Source organism: Entelurus aequoreus, linkage group LG18, assembly GCF_033978785.1.
Source record: "Entelurus aequoreus isolate RoL-2023_Sb linkage group LG18, RoL_Eaeq_v1.1, whole genome shotgun sequence".
NCBI classification, from domain to species: Eukaryota; Metazoa; Chordata; class Actinopteri; order Syngnathiformes; family Syngnathidae; genus Entelurus; species Entelurus aequoreus.
The window spans coordinates 18,239,095-18,259,493 of NC_084748.1; the positions used below are offsets into that span (position 1 = coordinate 18,239,095).

At 40.5% G+C, this 20,399-nt stretch overlaps 1 protein-coding gene across 4 annotated transcripts in view; it reads right to left on the reverse strand.

Annotated features, from left to right (window-relative positions):
- tll1 (tolloid-like 1) overlaps positions 1 to 20,399 on the reverse strand; it is an 81,831-nt gene that overhangs the window by 43,159 nt on the left and 18,273 nt on the right. For 2 of the 4 annotated variants that reach the window (XM_062026683.1, XM_062026682.1), the window contains exons 2-5: positions 5,876 to 5,986; positions 5,711 to 5,791; positions 1,375 to 1,551; positions 1,184 to 1,301 (exon numbers count right to left, since the gene is read on the reverse strand). In XM_062026683.1, coding sequence (XP_061882667.1) covers positions 1,184 to 1,301; positions 1,375 to 1,551; positions 5,711 to 5,791; positions 5,876 to 5,986 — 487 coding nt within the window. Of the gene's footprint in view, positions 1 to 1,183; positions 1,302 to 1,374; positions 1,552 to 5,710; positions 5,792 to 5,875; positions 5,987 to 6,059; positions 6,131 to 14,497; positions 14,608 to 20,399 lie in introns of those variants that run through there. The other 2 variants (XM_062026685.1, XM_062026686.1) reach the window with 2 other exon arrangements.

Consider the following 20,399-nt stretch of genomic DNA (forward strand, 5'->3'; position numbering starts at 1 on the left):
GATGGAGCTGCGCTAAAGGGAATGTCAACAAAACAAATAGTGATTGTACTGACACTTCTACTTGCTGCTCTCTGTTCAACAACCCACTGTTCGAGTTTGTCCTCCAACTGTAGCCATCTCGCTTTGTTCCCTCGGAAACTCTGTTTAGTCTTCTTTACTTGGCGCAGGTCATCATGTTGCTTCCTCCACTTCCGCACCATTGATTCGTTAATGTTAAATTCTCTCGCTGCTGCTCTATTCCCGTGTTCTACTGCGTGACTGATCGCCTTGAGTTTAAACTCTGCGTCGTAAGCGTGTCTCTTAATAGGAGCGATTTTTGGGTCTTTACATAAAGTTTAGGTCTCGCAACTACGGTTAGCAGCCGCCGACTTCATTTTCCCCTGTAGAAGAAGAACTGCTTCTTCTTCTACGGTAAGCAGCCGTAGAAGGGGGAAAATTAAGTCGGCGTAGTTACCGTAGTTGCGAGACCTGTTGTGGCTCAATATTGGTCCATATATAAGGCGCACCGGATTATAAGGCGCACTGTCAGCTTTTGAGGAAATTGGAGATTTTTAGGTGCGCCTCATAGTGCGGAAAATACGGTACTTTATTTAATTCAATGAATATCATCCATTTTTTCCTTTTACACTAATTTTTTTCCTTCTCATGGTCGGAAAACAAAGTTGAGTCAATCTCTAGCTACAAGCTAATGCTAGTGATTAAGACTGGATGTTTTGGGCGGATCTTACGGCATTCGTTACACCAACTAATAGCCTGTAAGTTAAATTTCTGCTTGCAAATTAAAGCATACCAATTAGCCAAGAGACAGCTCTCATCTCAAAACATTTAAATGTGGGTGCTCTTATGTTGAGGTACCACCGTGTTTCATACTCCACACCAGACGTTGGCGCTCATGCACCTCATTACGTGACCACAAGGTTAGGACGCTTTGCTGTGTAAAAACTGATTTTGCAGGATCTCTATGTAAAGAGGCTATTGTTATGAGTAGTGAGTGAAGTCAACCCCTGCACATACATAGAAAAACCTACAAACACTTAGAGGCCAGCCGTGTGATTGGCGGGATGTGGAAACAGGAGCAGGACAGGAAGGAAAGCGGAGCCATTGTTGAGTGAGCGTATCGTCTCACGCTGTGACAAGGTCACTACTGCACACAGACACACAAAGCGTTGCTCCAAAAACTCACCCGCAGGGTCGGTAGGTGAACACGATGTAGCTCTCCTCGTCGGTCTTCTCGATGAACGTCACACATGTTTGTTTCTCCCAATGACGCATGGCCTGCTTGAACATTGCCCTCTGACTACCTGCAAAAAACACATGCTTTAAATGTATGACTTTATTGTTGTGTCTTTTATTACTCATAACTTGATTGCTTACCAGTGAAGTTCCCACCAATGATGTAGGGAATGACTCCCCCAGGCCAGATCCTCTCTGCTCGGGATGTGGCCGCTCGAGGAAAGCGACTCTTGGCAGCATTTCCCGCCTTGACGCTTTTCCCGCTTTCGCTCCTGTGACTGGAAGCTGCCTTACTGGAGTTTTTCAGGGGAAGAAAGTCTGAAAAACCATAATGGAATTTGGTAACGCGTCATTTATTGACACTTCACCACAGACTATTGTGTTGAAGGGCCTTCAAGACTTGATTCAACATCTGGCAACATTGTTGTAATAATTAGGGCTACATGAGGAATTTAATTAGTCTTTTTTGGCAGTGTTTAATAAATATGTTCTAATCCTTCTGAGCTGAGTTAATGCTACGTAGGGGATGTCTAGATCCGGTATTGATATTAATCAGATATCATTAAAAAAAAACATGTATTGGATTATATCGGCTTGCATGTACAATATAGGCTAGGATACAGGCGCTCAGATACAAGCAGTACTGCAGCGTGTTTACTTGTGTAAAGCTAGTTAACATCTAAATGTCCTCCAATAAGCACACAAGATGAGTCGTTTTTTGTATTTTATGAATTTACAAAAGGTAGACATGATAGGCTATAACAGGCCTGGGCAATTATTTTGACTCAGGGGCCACATTTAGAGAACAAAATGTGTCTGGGGGCCGGTATATCTATTTTTAGGGACCCTAATATACAAAACCTCACAATAATGTCTGATTGAATGCTAAAAACGTTATGACAGACCGCCTTAAAAAACGTAATGGAATTTTTCATTTTTCTATGAACGATAAAACACTGGATATTGACAACATATGAATGCCACACCCTTTTTCGATCGACATATTTTACAATCAAGGGAAACGCAACAAAAATACAACAAACAGTGAAATATGAACGCAAAGGGCACAAAATAAACCCACCTACAATCTGATATATCTGATATATCACTAAGTTTTAGAATTTTTTGGTGAAAATCTCGTTCCGCGTCTGTGGAAAGGCTTCCCGCCCACACTGTTTGGTGCCTTGTCTGAGCTGATGTGATGTAGATGACCATAGTAACTAATTAGATGACCATAGTAACTAATTAGATGACCATAGTAACTGGTATATCATCCAAAAGTGCAGATTCCAACCATTGAAATACTTTGTATAGTTCAAGACTTACGGTCATTAGAAAACATCACTGCACATCATAATGGCAGCTACACTTTCCATCTTAAAGATCTAAAAAAAATATTTGGGAATGTCCGGCGGGCCAGATTGAAAAGCTTAACGGGCCGCATGTGGCCCCCGGGCCTTAATTTGCCCAGGTCTGGGCTATAAGGTAGATGGCAGCTACACAACAGCTATGCACACAATAGCACACAAGCCATACATCCATCTATTTTCTACAGCTTGTCCCTCTTAGGGCTGTGGGGGGGAGGGGGGCTGGAGCCTATCCCAGCTGCACCCTGGACAAGTGACCACCTCATCACAGTGCCAACACAGACAAACAAACATTCACACTCACATTCACACATTAGGGCCAATTTAGTGTTTCCAGCCTACCTCCAGGTGCATGTATTTGGAGGTGGGCAGGAAGCCGGAGTACCCAGAGAGAACCCATGCAGTCATGGGGAAAACATGCAAACTCTAAAAAAGTCCAGGAATCGAACTGTGGACCTTCTCGCAGTGTGGCACAAGCTCTAACCGTGCCTACAGCACACAAGTTAGAGATACATAATAAGTGTCCTTAATTTAACAATATTGCAGTTTAAAAATGCATTTGACAATATAAACAAGTATCAAATAATAGTTGAAAATTACTTACACATACAAGGTCTCCAAGGCAGAAGCGTATTAGAAAGTATCCAGTAACAAACGTGTCCGTATTATTCAATTTACTGCATCGTGAGTTTAACTTGATAAATTGTGACCACTAGGTGTCGCCAAAAACAATTACCACTCCACTACAACTTAAAAAAATAAGTCCATTTGAGATAGTTATTAATAAATAGAAGGGATGTAACGGTACCAAATCTCATGGTATAATATTATCACATTATTAAGGCCACAATACGATATCGTTGCGGTATATGTCCAAAAAATTAGCTTGGTAAAAATGCCATAGTGTGTAAAATGAAGTGTCAGGAATGTTTAGGATAAACACACTTACTGTAATTGAACACACACATAATGTTAACATGTTTTAGTCATATTTATTACTACAAACAAGTTTCTATAAGTGCAAACATTTGTTTAGGAGCATCTCCTATTTCAAGCATTTCATTTAAGAATAACTTAAGAGTTGATGTCTTTAAATTAACAATGTAAACATCCAGTGTGTAAACAAGTGTAAAACAGTAATGTACGCTTTAGTGTCTTTTAACTTTTACATTATGGGAAGCAGTGTCCTCTACAATGGTCATTTTTTTATATCAGTCTGGCAAACATTGTTTCTCAGAAAAGTAAACTAACAATATAATTCTTAATTATGTGAATAACTCACAAACTTATGTTTGGCTTCAAATATTTTTTCAGTGTGACGGTTTGAGGTGGCGACTTGTCCAGCACTGCTTTCCGCCAGAGTGCAGCTGGGATAGGTTCCAGCCCTCCACAACATCGAGGGACAAGCGGTTGAAAAATGGATGGCTGGATTGAAGATGTATAGCAGGCGGTGCGACTAGACCGTCTGGCTCTGTGTAGACTTGGAAATGCTTCAAACGAAAGTTGCGCGCTTCGCTCTGCCAGAAAGCAGACGTTCTTACCTCCGCCAAAGAGGTTACGTTTTGGCCTGTGCTTGTCTGTCTGTTAGCAACATAACTCAACTAGTTATGGACAGATTTAAGGTCCAAAAAACAATTCTCATTATCTACGACGAGTACGAACACACTTCACTTCCTGCTTACAGTCCACCTTGATGGGCCCATGCTGCGCAGAGGATTCTGAGAGATGCAGTTCTTTTACAGATCCGGGCAACGCTAAAACACCAGAAAAAACTAAACTCACCAAGTTTTCGTTTGATACCATCACACGTCACGGTATTATTGAGAAGACTTTAAAACCGAAATATGGCAGTATTTAGAATACTGTTACATCCCTAAAAAAATGGTTAGTGTTTTTATACCTACCATTGTTCTCTATTTTAATAATTTATTTTCATCAATGGATGAATATCAGTATCGACCAAGGCTTCAATATCGAAATCCTATTGGAAGTGAAACATTTGGAACAATGTAAACAATTCTAAAACCACATTGAACACTTAACAATAACCTCTTAAAATGAAGATGCAAAAATAAGGAATATGTAAGAAAATGCCTAATAATGGGTAACAAAATAGTGTGAAAATGTAAACATAGAGAAAACTGAGAACTATTTTCTGCCAGGAAGTTACAGCTGTGCTCTAAAGGGTGAGCGCAGCTAAGGTGGTGTGGTATTACCGCTCTTGGTGGGGACGAGCGCCTTGCATAATTTACAGACCACATTGGTCTGACTACGGTCCGTTTAAAAAAACAAAACAAAAAAAACAGCCATACTGCCGAGGTGACTTTTCCTGTTATATCCAAAATTTCTTCCCTCTCTGCAGCACTCATTTTTACTTTTTCTTCTCACCCCATGCAAAGAATCAACCGCGAGACAACAAGGTGTCCCAACCATAATGATATTGTTACCTGATAGGCTGTTATCATGTCACTCCCACTGATCAGTGATCACTTCCTGCGTTGCTCAGTTACCAGAGAGCGAGTGCCTTTGTTCATGCAACCAACCTTGCTTTGCAACTTCCGGTTTCTTCAAACGTAGAAGAAAAAAAAAAATCTCCAACGTTTTATCGAACACATTTTTGTATTGTTATCGATTATGCGTCTATCGCGATATATATTGATATTGTTTTATCGCCCAGCCCTATGCTGATTCACTTTGGGGTTCATCTCAACCAATCAATCAATCAAAGAGTATTTAAATAGCCCTTAATCACAGGTGCCTCGAAGGGCTGCACAAACCTCAATGACAGCACTGGTCAGAACCCACATCCTGGATCCCACATCTCATCACATTGGACAGAGAAATGCGCAAATTCAGAGATTTTTTATAATGTTTTATTTACTTATTTGATGTCTATTAACGCCACTCTGGATCTTAGAGCATTGAGCTTAAATATTAGAACTGTCAGTATGATGCAGGGCGTTTGCACATGCAACAAGCAAAATAATAAACATATTTATAAATAAATACTTTTTGAAAGTATCATTCAAAATTGTGCATTATCAAACGGCACTTAGATCTAATTAAGTTGCCCAATAGTGTGGTCAATGAGTGTGTGAGCATCACCTTACCCAAACCGAAATGCCGTATCCTCTCCAGCAGCAGGTACAAAGACCCTCTCTTATTTGACACTTCATGCTCGTACAGACCTCCTGGCACATTCACATACAACAAAATCAACCGTCACAACCGAGCATGCGCACCGCTGAACGATTAAAACACAATGCATCACTCACCCAGTAGGGGGTGTGTGTGTGTGTGCGTGTGCTGCGACAGGTCTATCGTCCTGTCAATCTGGAACATGCGCAGGTCCTCCTCGTCTAACGCGATGTCGCCCCAAAACGCAGCTGCAAAAAGCGAAACCAGCGTTAATGCACAGTCAATTTTGGGGCAGCGAGGTAATATGCACATTTCTCTGACATTTTTAATGAGTATTCCTAAATGACACTTGACCTTTCACGGCTTGGGAATATACCTGGGCCCTTCTAATCCTGGAAAAAAAAGGCACATTTATCCTCCACTTGAATGAGCAGTCATGGTAGAAAGTTGTTTTGGACATCAGCCAGAACCCTGTCAGCACTACGGTGGTCTTACAATGGTTCGATATCAGGCCATGTGTTAAGCCTTTTGCCCCCGATGTCCCTGCCTCTCCTCCTCCTCCGCCCCCACTGCTGGTTGCCTGAATTGCTCCCACATCCCACATCATCCCCCTGTACATGCTGCCTGCTCTACTCTCCCTGTGGGAAAACTACAAAAACCACGCCGCATTGAACGCATCTGTCGACAGTACCAAACTACAAAGTATTTCCTTTTCAGTGCAGTACTAAAAAGGTCAGAGCTCGCCTCTTTAATTCAATGGTGTCCACACTTTTTGCAGCAAATTAAAAAGGATGGAAAGAGGCCACTTTCATACATTGTGTTAACTAAATATGCTAAAAACAATACAATGTAAGTCAATACATGCAGTGTTCCCCTTAGTGCTGCAACTATTCGTTTGGGGGAGTAATCACATCTAGGGCTGCAACGGTTCATCGATTGCTTTGTTTAATCGTTTGCGTGTAATAAATAAACATTTTAAAATGTGGACATTGTTTCTGCACAGCAGCTGCAATAGAGCGCACATTAAAAAGGTGGAGTGAGCTTTGTGATGGTGAACAACGGATAGTTTCATTCTTTTATTGATATGAATTGACCATAGGGATGTAACCATAAACGGTATTATTGATAACCGTGGTAGAACCATTTTCAAATAAAATGATCAAAAAACCGTGATTGATAGCAGCAATTTGATAAACTCACAGACGGACTTTCGCTAGCGCGCTACCTTAAATGTTAACATAAAAACAAGAGACATTAACGTCTTTCCCCATTATGAAACAACATACCCCAATGTAAACTAATGCAAAAACATTACTGTCTGAGCAACTAAGTTATTCAATTGTGCACATTGAAGCTACAAGCTCTGCTCTCTTAGCACGGAATTATGATGATCGATCTTTTCTCACAGGAAAAGGGATGGAGATGTTTTTTACAGTGCGTTCAAGGACAGCTGAATAATGGATTGTATTTGTTACGCACTTTTCATTTAAATACATCTCATAGTTCTACAGTACAAATCAAGATTTAAAATAAAAACTTAGCCATTAAAATAGATAAAATACTAAGACTAAAACACTACCAGTTAAGCATAAAAACATGCAAAATAGACTGCAATTTAGCCTCCAACAAGTAACAAATATCTAATCTAAGTTTATGAACACGGACTGATGAAGCCTACTCAAATGAGAGGCGAAACATCTTCTAAAACAAACCAAACAGTCCAGTTGCGATCGATTGAATGTCCTGAGATGACAATGACCTGGATGAATGAGAACATTCATAGACATGCAAAATAGTGGGTATTTCCTAAAAGTGTGTCTATCTATTTTAGTTATTTAGAAAAAATAATAATTTTGTAAAAATATTTTAGTGCGTGTATAAGTACTTTTTGATCACATTCAACAATACTGCAATAACAATGATTTTAATTGGTCACAATAACCATGTTATTGTTACATCCTAATCGATACATACTCAGAGCAATATAACACAGAGGCGTTTTTACAGTGTGTTCAAAGACTGCTGAATTATTGACTGCTGTATTGGTACCAAAAAAAATGGTTAACACCCGCCAGAACACTCTTATCAGTGAAGAAACACAAAACATGCAAAATAGTGGGCTTTTGAACAGTGGTTCTATTCCTTTTAGTTTTTTTTTAATTAAAAGCGGCTAATTTTTCATTTTTTTTCTTCGCTTGCAGCTATAATCAAAATAATTTTATAGAAAAAAAAAGGCAAAAACACTAAGAGTGTGTTTTGTTGTTTGTATTTGGACACGTTCGCTCACTGCAGGTGCTGCCGTGTCCTTTCATTTACCGGCAGCACTTTTTTTTTAATTTCAACCGAAGTGTCGTTCAGTCTTCTAGACGTCCATAGTGTATCGACTCCTATGGATTCTTCATTCATCCCTCCAAGCAACGTTTTTAAGTTTTACAATATAACTAAACGGTTTATACTTACTAAACCTGGCGGAGAGAATGTGCACGTTCAGTGGAAGGCTCAGACTCCCAAAATGCAACACAGAACGACAGCCATCAGACTGTATAATGCATATGTTCCTTCTTGACTGCACTTAAATGTAGAATATATGTATAATATATTTATATTATTCACATGTGAATAATGCTGTATAGTATTTATTGTCTATTGTGAGCGAACTGTGGTGCTGAATTTCCCCCAGGGATCAATAAAGTACTTTCTACTCTATTCTATTCTATTCTTAACTGGCCCATGTGTGATGTTTGTCACGCTTTCCAGTGCACAGTGGCAAGCTAGCTGTGGCCTTATGGTTAGAGTGTCTTGGCGCAAAGAAAAAACGAGTAAGTGTTCGAATAGCTGTTCTCATCAGTGTGTTGCGTTCCTGCCTATATACAATACTTGTTTTGTGAAAATAAATAAAAGGCTGACTTGTGCACAGTCATTCTGCCTCCTTCATCTCACCACCACCATTACAGTATAATCATGAATTTATTAAGATTACATGAAATAAAAAGCTTTATGATATAATTGAACAAACAAACTTGCAGCAGATACCATGAATGCAATCTTACAGCCATGACTTTACGATGTATATTTTAGTTTTTACCATTACAATATTCGTTGTCAAATATAGCCATCATATCTTATGTATTCATGAAATGCCTTTCAGTGATGTAGTGAAGAGATTTTCTCAAATCAGACAAAACGTTAAACTCATTAAATAAACCATGGATGTCGTACATTCTTGGAATGGCGAATATTGATATGGCAAAGACAGTTTCTCAACAAAACTAATTAACTATTAAAGGAGGTTTGGTTTTCAGTTTTTTGCATCTAATAAATAGAAACCATTGGTAGGTTTTCTTGCATTTTTACAGAATTAATATGTAGAAATTGCCTTCCAAAGCATCTTAAAAATGGTAAAACCTCCTTAACTTCAAAAGGGCCCACTTGAATTTGAATATTTTTCAATTCCTCTATTTTTCTTTACCTCACTGGGATCCCTCCCTGAACATTGAACAACAACAACAACTACACACATGATAACCATCATCGTATGATTTGCGAAGCACACTCGTTGCCCTCCTTAAGGGATTCAAAACACAAAAAACATCAATAATGATGTAAAATAAGTTGGTAATAACGCAAATGGAGACCAGCGGATGTGGGAAACGTGTCATTATGTTCCACTTAGTGCAGGGGTCGGCAACCTTTACCACTCAAAGAGCCATTTTGGCAAGTTTCACAAATTAAAGAAAGTAAAGAGAGCCACAAAAAAAAATTTTAAATTTAAAATGAAAAACACCGCACACAAAGCTTAAATGCTTTGTGCTATGTTAACCAGGGGTCTCCGACACACACACCGGCACGCACTTTAATGTGGAAATTTGATGTTAGTGCAGCCCGCGAGTTTTGAATGAATGGCGCTTGATAGCGCCATACTTGCCAACCCTCTCATTTTTCCCGGGAGACTCCCGAATATCAGAGCGTGATGACACTGCATTTGGCGCCCTCTACAGTCTGCCCTAACAGTGTACCTGCTCAACCACATGTAGAATGCAATTTCAGCTTGCTCATGTAAGTGACAGCAAGGCGTACTACCTCAGCAGCCACACATCTTACACTGACGGTACCAATACCCAGAATCCCATGCAGCCCTAACTCTTCCGCTCAACCAACGCACGGAGGGGGGGGGGGGGGGGTTGATGTGTGGGGGGATTTGGTGGTAGCGGGGGTGTATAATGTAGACCGGAAGAGTTGGGGCTGCATGGGATTCTGGGTAATGGTTGTGTTGTGTTTATGTTGTGTTACGGTGGGATGTTCTCCAGAAATGTGTTTTTCATTCTTTTTTGGTGTGGGTTCACAGTGTGGCGCATATTTGTAACGTAACAATGTTAAAGTTGTTTGATACGGCTACCGTCAGTGTAAGCTGTGTGGCTGATGAGTAAGTATGCTTTGCTGTCTCCTGTGTGTGCAAGTAATAACAACATGCAACATGTGGCTGGACTGGTACGCTGTATGTAAATGCTATAGAGGACAATTACTGCAGTGCAATTAGGGCACGCCCTTTATTTAGTAATTAGAGTGTAAATAGGATTATTTTTTCCCTGGGAGTAATCTATGAGAGACACTGAGATCCATAAATCTCCTGGGAAAATCGGGGGGGGTCGGCATGTATGTAGCTGAGCCGCATCAGAGTGGTCAAGGAGCTGCATGCGGCTCCGGAGCCGCGGGTTGCCGACCCCTGACTTAGTGTCATTGTTGCATGGAAAATATCAAATCCCACTGACACATTAATTACGGATCACGAGTGAGTTTGTGCTAACAAACACAATTATGACAATATGACCCCAGGAGGCATAGCAGGATTGTGCTTCTGCGGTGCAAATATTTTACCAGTAAAACCAAGATGCAGTAGCTTTAAAGAGAAAAAAAACAGCAACTAAAAGTTTTCCAGAGAAAAAGAAGCTGACACAAGCACAAAACGCGAGGAGTTGTAAGTTGGGCCCCATTGATTGTTTTCATCGCATAAATCCATCGCGTTGCCGTAAATAGCACAATGTCAAACTTGTGGCTGAAGAAGATGAAGGCTGAGGACAGTGAGGCAAGGAGATGCAAGAGGAAATGTATTGATCCCAAAAAACACTCCCAGTAATCCTGCAGCAGCATGCTGACCAGGGCCGCATTGTTTGCCCTTCAGCAGGGGCACTGCACCAATACAAAGTGGGAAGCTGTTGTTCCCATATATGAGTCCAGCGCCACTTTTCCTACAGCAAGCCCACTGACAAAAGATAGACAAATGATGAGAAGCTCATCCGAGAGAAACACATTTTTTAAAATAATTTTAAAAACATTGCTCACAATACAAAAAAGACTGCTGCATTACTTCTGCTAAAGTTTTCCACTGGCAACTGTTTCTCTTTTCACAATAAAACTACCTCTATAGGTGGGTTGTGTATGACATCACATCCGTTTTCCTTCTTCGAGGCTCAATTTACATGATAGTTGTTACGGCTCAGACAATAGTCAAGCAGCTTGATCGTAGCATTACAACAAGTGAGAGTGAGTGTAGAGTTTGAGCAGAAGATTCTGTTCTATTCTTGGGTGTTCCAGTCGCTTAAAAGGGTAGATAGGAAAGAGATTTCATAGAGGTAATAAAGTCAGGGAAAAAAACGAAAGTGCGTCCAAGGAAATGGCTCTTAAAAATATCACTTTCATCATCTTGTGGAATACAATCGGATCGCTTTGTAAAATGTTTGTTTAAAAATGTAGAAACTTTCTGTGATGCAATCGAGTTTATTCTCTATTTTTTTAGTAGTGTTTGATAGCAGAATTAAACGTACAGAAAAGACAAGAAATCACATTAGTTTGTGTTCTCCTGTGGTTGCTATGCCTAAATATAACGAAAGACCTGGTCGTGCAAATAAATGTATGTCATGTTAAGTTCTAGTAATAATTATTGTATTTATTGGACCAATCTACCATATGTTAATTGTCCATTTTCATAACAGAAACTAAAAGCTTAGTTGTTGTTGTGCAGGAAAGCCAAGTCCTTTATTCGACCTGGATGACCACATTATAGCGTCTTTGGTGATATTTGTTATCATGAAGAAAATGTCCTTAATAGTATTAATAAACTAGATGAATAAATCTCTCGTAGGCTCAACAGCATATACATAATCTTGATATCGCTAGCAAACATTGCTGAACAACCTTGACATTTATAGATAAATAATGAGACAAAATATGAACTTCACACCATAAAAACAACTGCAGCCATGAATTGGAGATGAGACTAAAATATTCAGCAGGAAATCAATTAGCGTCACGATCACAGCAGCACAGCACTTGTTATGTCAATCAAATACGTTACTTAGCGATTGGCGAATAAGTCTACCTTTGTCTTTCACCGATCAATGCTTAATTTGTGGACCCCTCCAGATGTAAAGACATGATGTGCCTCTATTTATTTTCTTCTCTCAATACCGTGAGTGTCAGATGAAGTGAGGTTGAAGTGAGCAGTAACGTCTTGATGATTATAAATACTTTAAACCAGGGGTCCCCAAACTTTTTGACTCGGGGGCCGCATATTTCTCACGCACTAATTGACTAAAAGAGTGCGCACTTGCCGCCCGCTCGCCCGACACTGTGGCGCGAGCGTGATGTCACATTATCGATGGTAAAATGCATTTTTTGACAATATGATTTGCCTGAGCGACTAGGAGACCCCGAGAGTAACAAGCGGTAGAATATAGATTAGAAAGGCCAAATTAATTTAAAAAATACTTCCCGCGGTCCGGATTTTGGACGCTGGCGGGCCGTGTTCGCCCCGTGGGCTGTAGTTTGGAGACCCCTTATCTAAACTTTACTGCTGCCGGGTATTTTCTTCAATACTTTTATTGTAATATTTTCAGAATGTGTTCGTTCTATTTTTGGCCAAAGTAAAACAATCTAAAGTTGTCTTTATTTTTTAGTTTCAATGCTGAGATTTATAATAGTCCGGTCCGCGTGTGCACAGATTTCCCTTGCGGCCCCTGAGCTAAAATGAGTCGGACACCCCTGATGTACCGTATTACAGTATATGTAACAACTGCAGCCAAAAAAAAGGGCAGCATAAAATAGAGAGTAGAACCAGCAAAAAATAGACATTATAAACAAAGAGAGGTAGCTAACATAGAAGTGGTCGAACAAATGAAAACAAAAAAACTTGAGACTTCCCGTATTCGGCCCGCGGGCCATAGTTTGGGCACCCTTGCTTTAAACCATTTAAAATACAAATTTCTTCATCCATCCATTTTCTACTGCTTGCACCTTTTGGGGTCACGGGGGGTGCTTGAGCCTATCTCAGCTGCATTCGGGCGGTAGGCGGGGTACACCCTGGACTTCTTTCATGATCGCTTATATATTTGCCTTTAAACCTTTCAAAATAGGCCCGGTGATGAGGTGGCGACTTGTCCAAGGTGTAGGCCCCTACTCCGCCTTCCGCCCGTGTGCAGCTGAGATAGGCTCCAGCACCCCCCGCAACCCCAAAAGGGAAAAGCGGTAGAAAATGGATGAATGGATGGAACCTTTCTAAATACACCCAAATCTGCACTGATTCAGGTAAATAAACAGTAGCCTAAAGGGACTCTGACCATTGCCTGAAACCTGGAAGTGCCCGGATGTGACTCTAGGTCAGTGGTTCTCAAATGGGGGCACGCGTACCCCTGGGGGTACTTGAAAGTATGCCAAGGGGTACGTGAGATTTTTTTTAAATGTCTGTCAAAAAGAACTGTTAAAAGAAATGCAACAATGCAATATTCAGTGTTGACAGCAAGATTTTTTGTGGACATGTTCCATAAATATTGATGTTAAAGATTTCGTTTTTTGTGAAGAAATGTTTAGAATTAAGTTCATGAATCCAGATGGATCTCTATTACAATCCCCAAAAAGGGCACATTAAGTTGATGATTACTTCTATGTGTAGAAATCTTTATTTATAATTGAATCACTTGTTTATTTTTCAACAAGTTTTTAGTTATTTTTATATCTTTTTTCCAAATAGTTCAAGAAAGACCACAACAAATGAGCAATATTTTGCACTGTTATACAATTTAATACATCAGAAACTGATGACATAGTGCTGTATTTTACTTTTTCAACCAAAAATGCTTTGCTCTGATTAGGGGGTACTTGAATTAAAAAAATGTTCACAGGGGGTACATCACTGAAAAAAGGTTGAGAACCAATGCTCTATGTCATGTGATTACTACAACCCAGCTATACAGTTCATCGCTGTCACTTAACATTACCTGCACATTCATTTGAATAACATAACAAAACTGAAACACATCATAACATTACTCATTTAGTTTTACTTCGACTAGCTAGCATTACGACACGGTTTTACTTTGAAATTACATTAAAACCGGAAGCGACACAAAACGAAACTAGTTTAATAGTCGCGCTTTAGCGAATTTCCGCTTTTGCTAATTAACGTTAGCATAAGAAATCTTCATTTCGAATACTTACAAAGCTGTTTATTTTTTATTGCTGAATTAAATTGCTACCAAATGCAAACACAGTGCGACCCTTTGAGTTTAACAAACAGGTGAAAAACACATTTTGGTTTTGACTTTGTTACACAAGGAAGGAAGACATGTATTTAGGCTAATTAGCATCCGCCATGTTTGTTAACCCTGCGGTCCACAAGAGCGTCCACTTCTGAACAACACAGCCATATACACACTGAAACATGTACTGTGGACTTTAAATACTTGATTAGTTTACATTATGTTTACCTGTTGACAAGTAAAGACGAGGAGCGCTTCGTGTAGTACTTCCATTACGATGACTATGTTTACTTCTTCTGTTGTTTAGTCAGACACATATTTATAATGCAATGAGCAGTGCGCCCCCTGCTGACGTCTGGTTGAAAACATTATAAATACAAGTGAAAGGGATCAATTTGTTATAGAAAATAAGCTATTTCGACCGATTACAAAAGCAGAATATTTTTAATACGGCTACTTTACAAAAATATTTCCCATTCATTTAGCTTCAAACTACATGTCCAAGCAAAAGAGGACTTCTGGACATTGGTGCATTTTATTATATAGTGGTGACCTCAATTGATGTGAGATTTCTGGAAGTGAACCCTTTGACTGTGAGAAATACACACACAATCACTCAGACAGTAATGAAATATTCAGCACTTAAAGGTGTCCTCCATCTGCTGTGCCTTTATACAACATTACTTCTAAAAAATGTTGCCAAGGTTGTATAAAAGGCTTTTTTCCCCCAATTTTATTTCATTCTGTTCAGCTCAAGACTAATAAGTGGGAAAGTAAACCTTTGCTGTGTGTTACGATGCCTGCAATGATTGGCGATAACAAAAGAGAACACGTCCATTTTTCCCACACCAATCACATTTATCGCCTCTCATGATGATGTCAATGCATTTGATGCGCATGTGCACGTACAGCTGTGGGAAATTCAACTCGCCCACTGGAGCTAGCACGGGGGAAATAGAAGGTCACGCTGCAAAATGTTTGCATGTGCCTTTCCATGTGCAATAATATAATGTTATTATCGCAGCGCATTTGACGGCGAAGGTAGCGTCATATTAAAAAGAGCTTATCTCTTGCCCCGTTTGAGGATTTTCCCCCTGAAAGTAATCACTGTGCAAGCTGCTTGATCCACGTGAAGCCGCCGTGAGCCGTGGCAGTAGCAGCGGTGCACGGCAATGGCCGACAGCGAGCAGCTCGGACCCTAAGAGTTACAAAAAGTGCAGAAAGTACAGAACGTGATGCAACTGAGTGAGACACTCCAAGCTGGAAGGACGAACAATGTAATAATTCCATGTCAAGTCATCATTAAATGGCCCTGATATGTCAAAAGACATGTATAAATCATGTTCTTTTCGAATACCTTTATAACTGATAAAGGTAGTTCAGCCGGGATATGCTCATATCAACATTAGATTTACAGCCCCGAAATCTTGTTATTGTTTTCATTTCGATGCCCCGCCCTCCTCCGCTTGACCAATTAAAAAGTCTGTGAGTGTATCACATCCAGGTTGCCAGTTACGCACCGCCCTCTTCGTCGAGCTACTGCCACTGGTAAAGTTAGTAAACATGTCAGACCTTAGTAAATTTAAAAGGCGTCGTTACGATTCTCAACTTATTCATGACAAAGCCAGGAACAAAACGAGGATTTGTATCGGGGATGCCTTTGAAAGATGGAGACGATTGAAGGCGGAGAAGATTTTTTGATCTGACGCCAAACTTGCTAATTTCCTCCTTGATAGGGAAGTCAGGCATTTACTTTTTCTTATAACTTGTAATAAATGGAAATGTACATTCCGTATGTAAACTATACTGTCCAATACAGTCTATGATTTTGTCTAACAAAGCTAGTATGTTCGTGCAACCAATGCTTAGGAGCGAAGCACCATCACACTAGTGTAGCTTAGCATGCTAGCCCGGTCAATGACACATCAACATATAGGCTAACGGGGGAAATATATGCCTGATTGCAGTACTATTTCTGGCCACATTACTACATATGGCACCTTTAAAGAGAAGTGGCATAAAAAATGTTTTGCGTATTAGGTTTGCTTTGATTACAGTATGCATTTTATACTTAATACAGAGTCACAAATTGCTTCAATTCACTTGTCTCGTGATCTCTAAGGCCGCTGTTGTTAAGGTTATTTTCTTAGTGGGACTCCTTGTTTCTGCCAACTTTCCCTGTCCTTGTTGTGCTGTTTTGAGGCACTAAAGCTTCAATGGGCCAACGAGAAAGTTTGCCTTGCAACACATAGCCTGCACCAGGAAAAATAAGCTCAGCGTGATCCTTTCGATTTAGTGAGCCTTTCATTTCCATTGTGAGGTTTTATGTTGGATTATGAAAACTGTTTGTTTTATAATTAAATCTGGTTGTAATGAATGACATTGAAAGAAAATGCATGATTAAAACACACATTTTATTCAGTTCATAAATAAAGTTAAATTAATGTTGCAACACAAAAATAAATAAATAGATAATACAATAAAATAAAACAAATGGTTGCATCTCTGTCACCCATTTTATGTTAAAATTATCTATATTATTACCTTACATTTTATTTTTTTTATTTAAAAAATATTTTTATTAAAGTTATGTACTATTAGATTTTATTTTTGTTTTGTTTTTTTGTCAATATTTGAGTATTAGTCACCTGAGAGAGGTTTAACGTAGTTTTCATACATAAAGAGCTAAATTAAAGTAGGGCCAAAACTGTTGTACTTGAAAAATAACTTTTGAATAAAAAAAACAAGTTTCGAAGTATCATTTTGAAAAATACATCTGTGTATTCAAAATAAAAATGAGTGCAGACTATGTTGTTAAGTCAAATATAATTATGATTAATTCTGGTAATCATTTGAAATGATTCATTATCTTTATTTTTCACTTGTAAATTTTGATATTTGAGCCTCTGTTTTTTTAGATTCAAATCTTGTTTTTCACATTTTTTGTGTTTTCTTTTTCAGTTGCAGATCTTTTTTTTTTCAGGTTCAAATCCCTTTGTTTCCAGATTCAGACTTTTGGCACAAATTTCACATAGGGTGTGTGCCATCAACTGAGAGGCTCATGGAATTACGACAGACATCTTAGAAAAAAAAGATTATATTTTTTTAATTACAAAACTTTTAGCCCTAATTTATCTCCATATCAATCCATCCATCTTCTTCCACTTATTCTAATTCTGGTCGGTGGGGACAGCAGCCTGAGCAGTTAATTCATGCAGCTCTTCCATGGGGGATCCCTGGGCGTTCCAAGGTCAGCTGGGAGACATTAGCTCTCCAATTTGTTCTGGGTCTTCCCCGTGGCCTCCTATCAGTTGGAAGGGCATTCTGACCAGATGTCCCAGTTGGAGGAGTTCAAGTACATCAGGGCTTCATTCCCGAGTGAGGGAAGACATTGTTCTTAACATTGAAATCTATTCAACCCAACCCTAACGTATGTGTCAGAGTACATGTATGGCCTGATCTATTAAGATCCAAATACCATGTGCTTAAGCTCCTCCCGAATGACAAAGCTCCTCACCCTAACTCTAAGGGAGAGTCCCGCTACCCGACGGAGGAAACTCATTTCGGCCGCTTGTACCCGTGATCTTATCCTTTCGATCACAACCCAAATCTCATGACAATAAGTGAGGATAGAACGTAGCTCAACCGGTACATTGAGAGGTTTGCCTTCCAGCTCAACTCCTTCACCACGACGGACCGATGAAGTGTCCACCCTCAATGCAGATGCTTCACCGATCTGCCTGTCAACTTCACGATACACTCTTCCCTCACTTGTGAACAAGACCCTAAGGTACTCAAACTTCTCCACCTGGGGAAGGATCTCAACCCTAACTTGAAGATGTCACTCCACCCTTTTACGAGTAAAAACCAATGAATTTGGATTTGGAAGTGTTGATTTTCATCCAGTCGCTTCACACTCAGCTGCAAACCGATCCAGTGAGAGCTGAAGATCCTGGCCAGATGAAGCCAGAGACCTACAATAACTGGATCCCCTCAATGTCCTGACTGCACCTAGAAAATCTTGTCTATAAAAGTTGGAAACAGACTCTGTGACAAAGGGTAGTTCTGGCGGAGTCCAACCCTCACTGGAAACGAGTCTGACTTACTGCCGGCAATGCGGAACAAGCTTTGACACCGATAATATAGGTATCAAACCGTCACCTGATACCCCATACTTTCTGAGCACAGGACTTCCCAAGGAGCATGGCCAAATGTCTTCTCCAAGTCCACAAAACGCATCTAGACTGGTTGGGCAAACTCCCATACACCCTCAAGGATTCTGCCGAGAATATACTGTACATAGAGCTGGTCTACAGATCCACGACCAGGATGAAAACCACACTGCTTCTCCTGAATCTGAGGTTCGACTGGCCTGCGTATCCTCTACTCCAGTACACCTGAATACCTTACCAGGAAGGCTGAGGAGTGTGCTCCCACGATAATTGGAACACATCCTCCGGATCCCCTTTTTAGGTAGAGGAACAACCAACTCAGTCTGTCAATCCAGAGGCACCGTCCCCGATGCTGCAGAGACTTGTCAACCGAGTCAGCCCCACAGCATCCAGCAACTCCGGGCGGACCTCCTCCACCTCCGGGGCCCTGCCACAGTGGGGCTTCTTATTTACCACAGCAACCTGAGTCCCAGAAGGAAAGTCCTTCACAGAGTCCCCAGGCGCTGGTTCCTCATTGGAAGACATACATACATACATACATACATGCATACATACATGTAAAAATATTTAGTAAAGAGTAGGTGCTCTGTCTAAATAAAAAACATTTTAAAAATCCATATTCACTGTGTGTGTGTGTGTGTGTCTGGCTGCAATATTGTGTGCATAGCAACACAATAATGCAACAAAATAATACAATATTGACTGCGAGCAGAAGGTGACTTTGCTACTAATGGCACCTTTGAAAAAAACCCTTAGTAAAGGCCAGGTGAGATGAAAGCCTCCACACATTGAATAATTGAGCGGCGCGTGGCAGGTGAGTGGCGTTGATGAAAGCGCTGACTCATGCGTAGTTCTCCATGCCACAACCCCCCCCCCCCTCCCCACCCTCACCCGCTGCGGAACAATGACGCTTCCAAAACAAAACATTGGGCCGCAGTGTTTGTGCTGAGGCGGGAATCCTGAGGAAGACTTCGGAAGCTCGGTGGCAGCCGCACTCTGCTCGGGAAAATCCTGTTTAATATAATATGAGCGCGAGCGTGGGTTGTGCCGCACACACACAACCACACACTACGAGCGCACGTCTCTGTGGTTTCCTTCCTCCTCGGTAGCAAGGGGTGGTGAAGGGGGACTGTCACGAACACGATGGGCTTCAAATGCAAAGTACGTTCATACCTTTGCATGCTGGGTTTTGTCTTTCAGAAGCCTTATAGACCATGATTGATTAGGGGGACATGCTGGAGTCTATCCCAGCACACTTAATTAGAGGCGTGGTAAACCCAGAAGGCACAATGCATTAAAACAACGTTCAGAACTCGTTGAATTAGGTCCTGACGTCGAGCAACTCAAACATAACGTTGAAACAACACGCTTTTTGTCGACGTTTATTCAATGTTGTGCTCTGACGTTGATTTGACCATGGAATTTTGGTCATTTCCCAACCAATATTCTACAACACAAATACAACGTTGAAACAGCATACTTTTTGACGACGTTTATTCAATGTCAGGTTGCGACATTGATTTGAACATTGAAATTTGGTCATTTCCCAACCAAAAACGTGGATCCAACAGTAGACATCAACGTTGTCTCAATTTACAAATACAACTATTTTGCAACGTTGCGATGAAGTGGCAACTTGTCCAGGGCGTACCCCGCCTTCCCCCTGAATGCAGCTGAGATAGGTTCCAGCAACCCCCCGCAAGCCCGAAAGGGACAAGCGGTAGAAAATGGATGGATGGATGTTTCAAAGTCAGTTTTAAAGGACATGTATGTATAATCAACGTTGTGTCAATGTATTGTGCCTGCTGGGAACCGAGGACTGATCACCACCTGGAGCATACACACCCAATGTACTGTATGCGTTTTTATAAATGTCAGACCTGTTATGATCCGTTGCCCGGATCATGTTTTGTTCTGTTAGTTTGACCGCCTCAGTTCTGTTTTCAGCACCCTTGAGT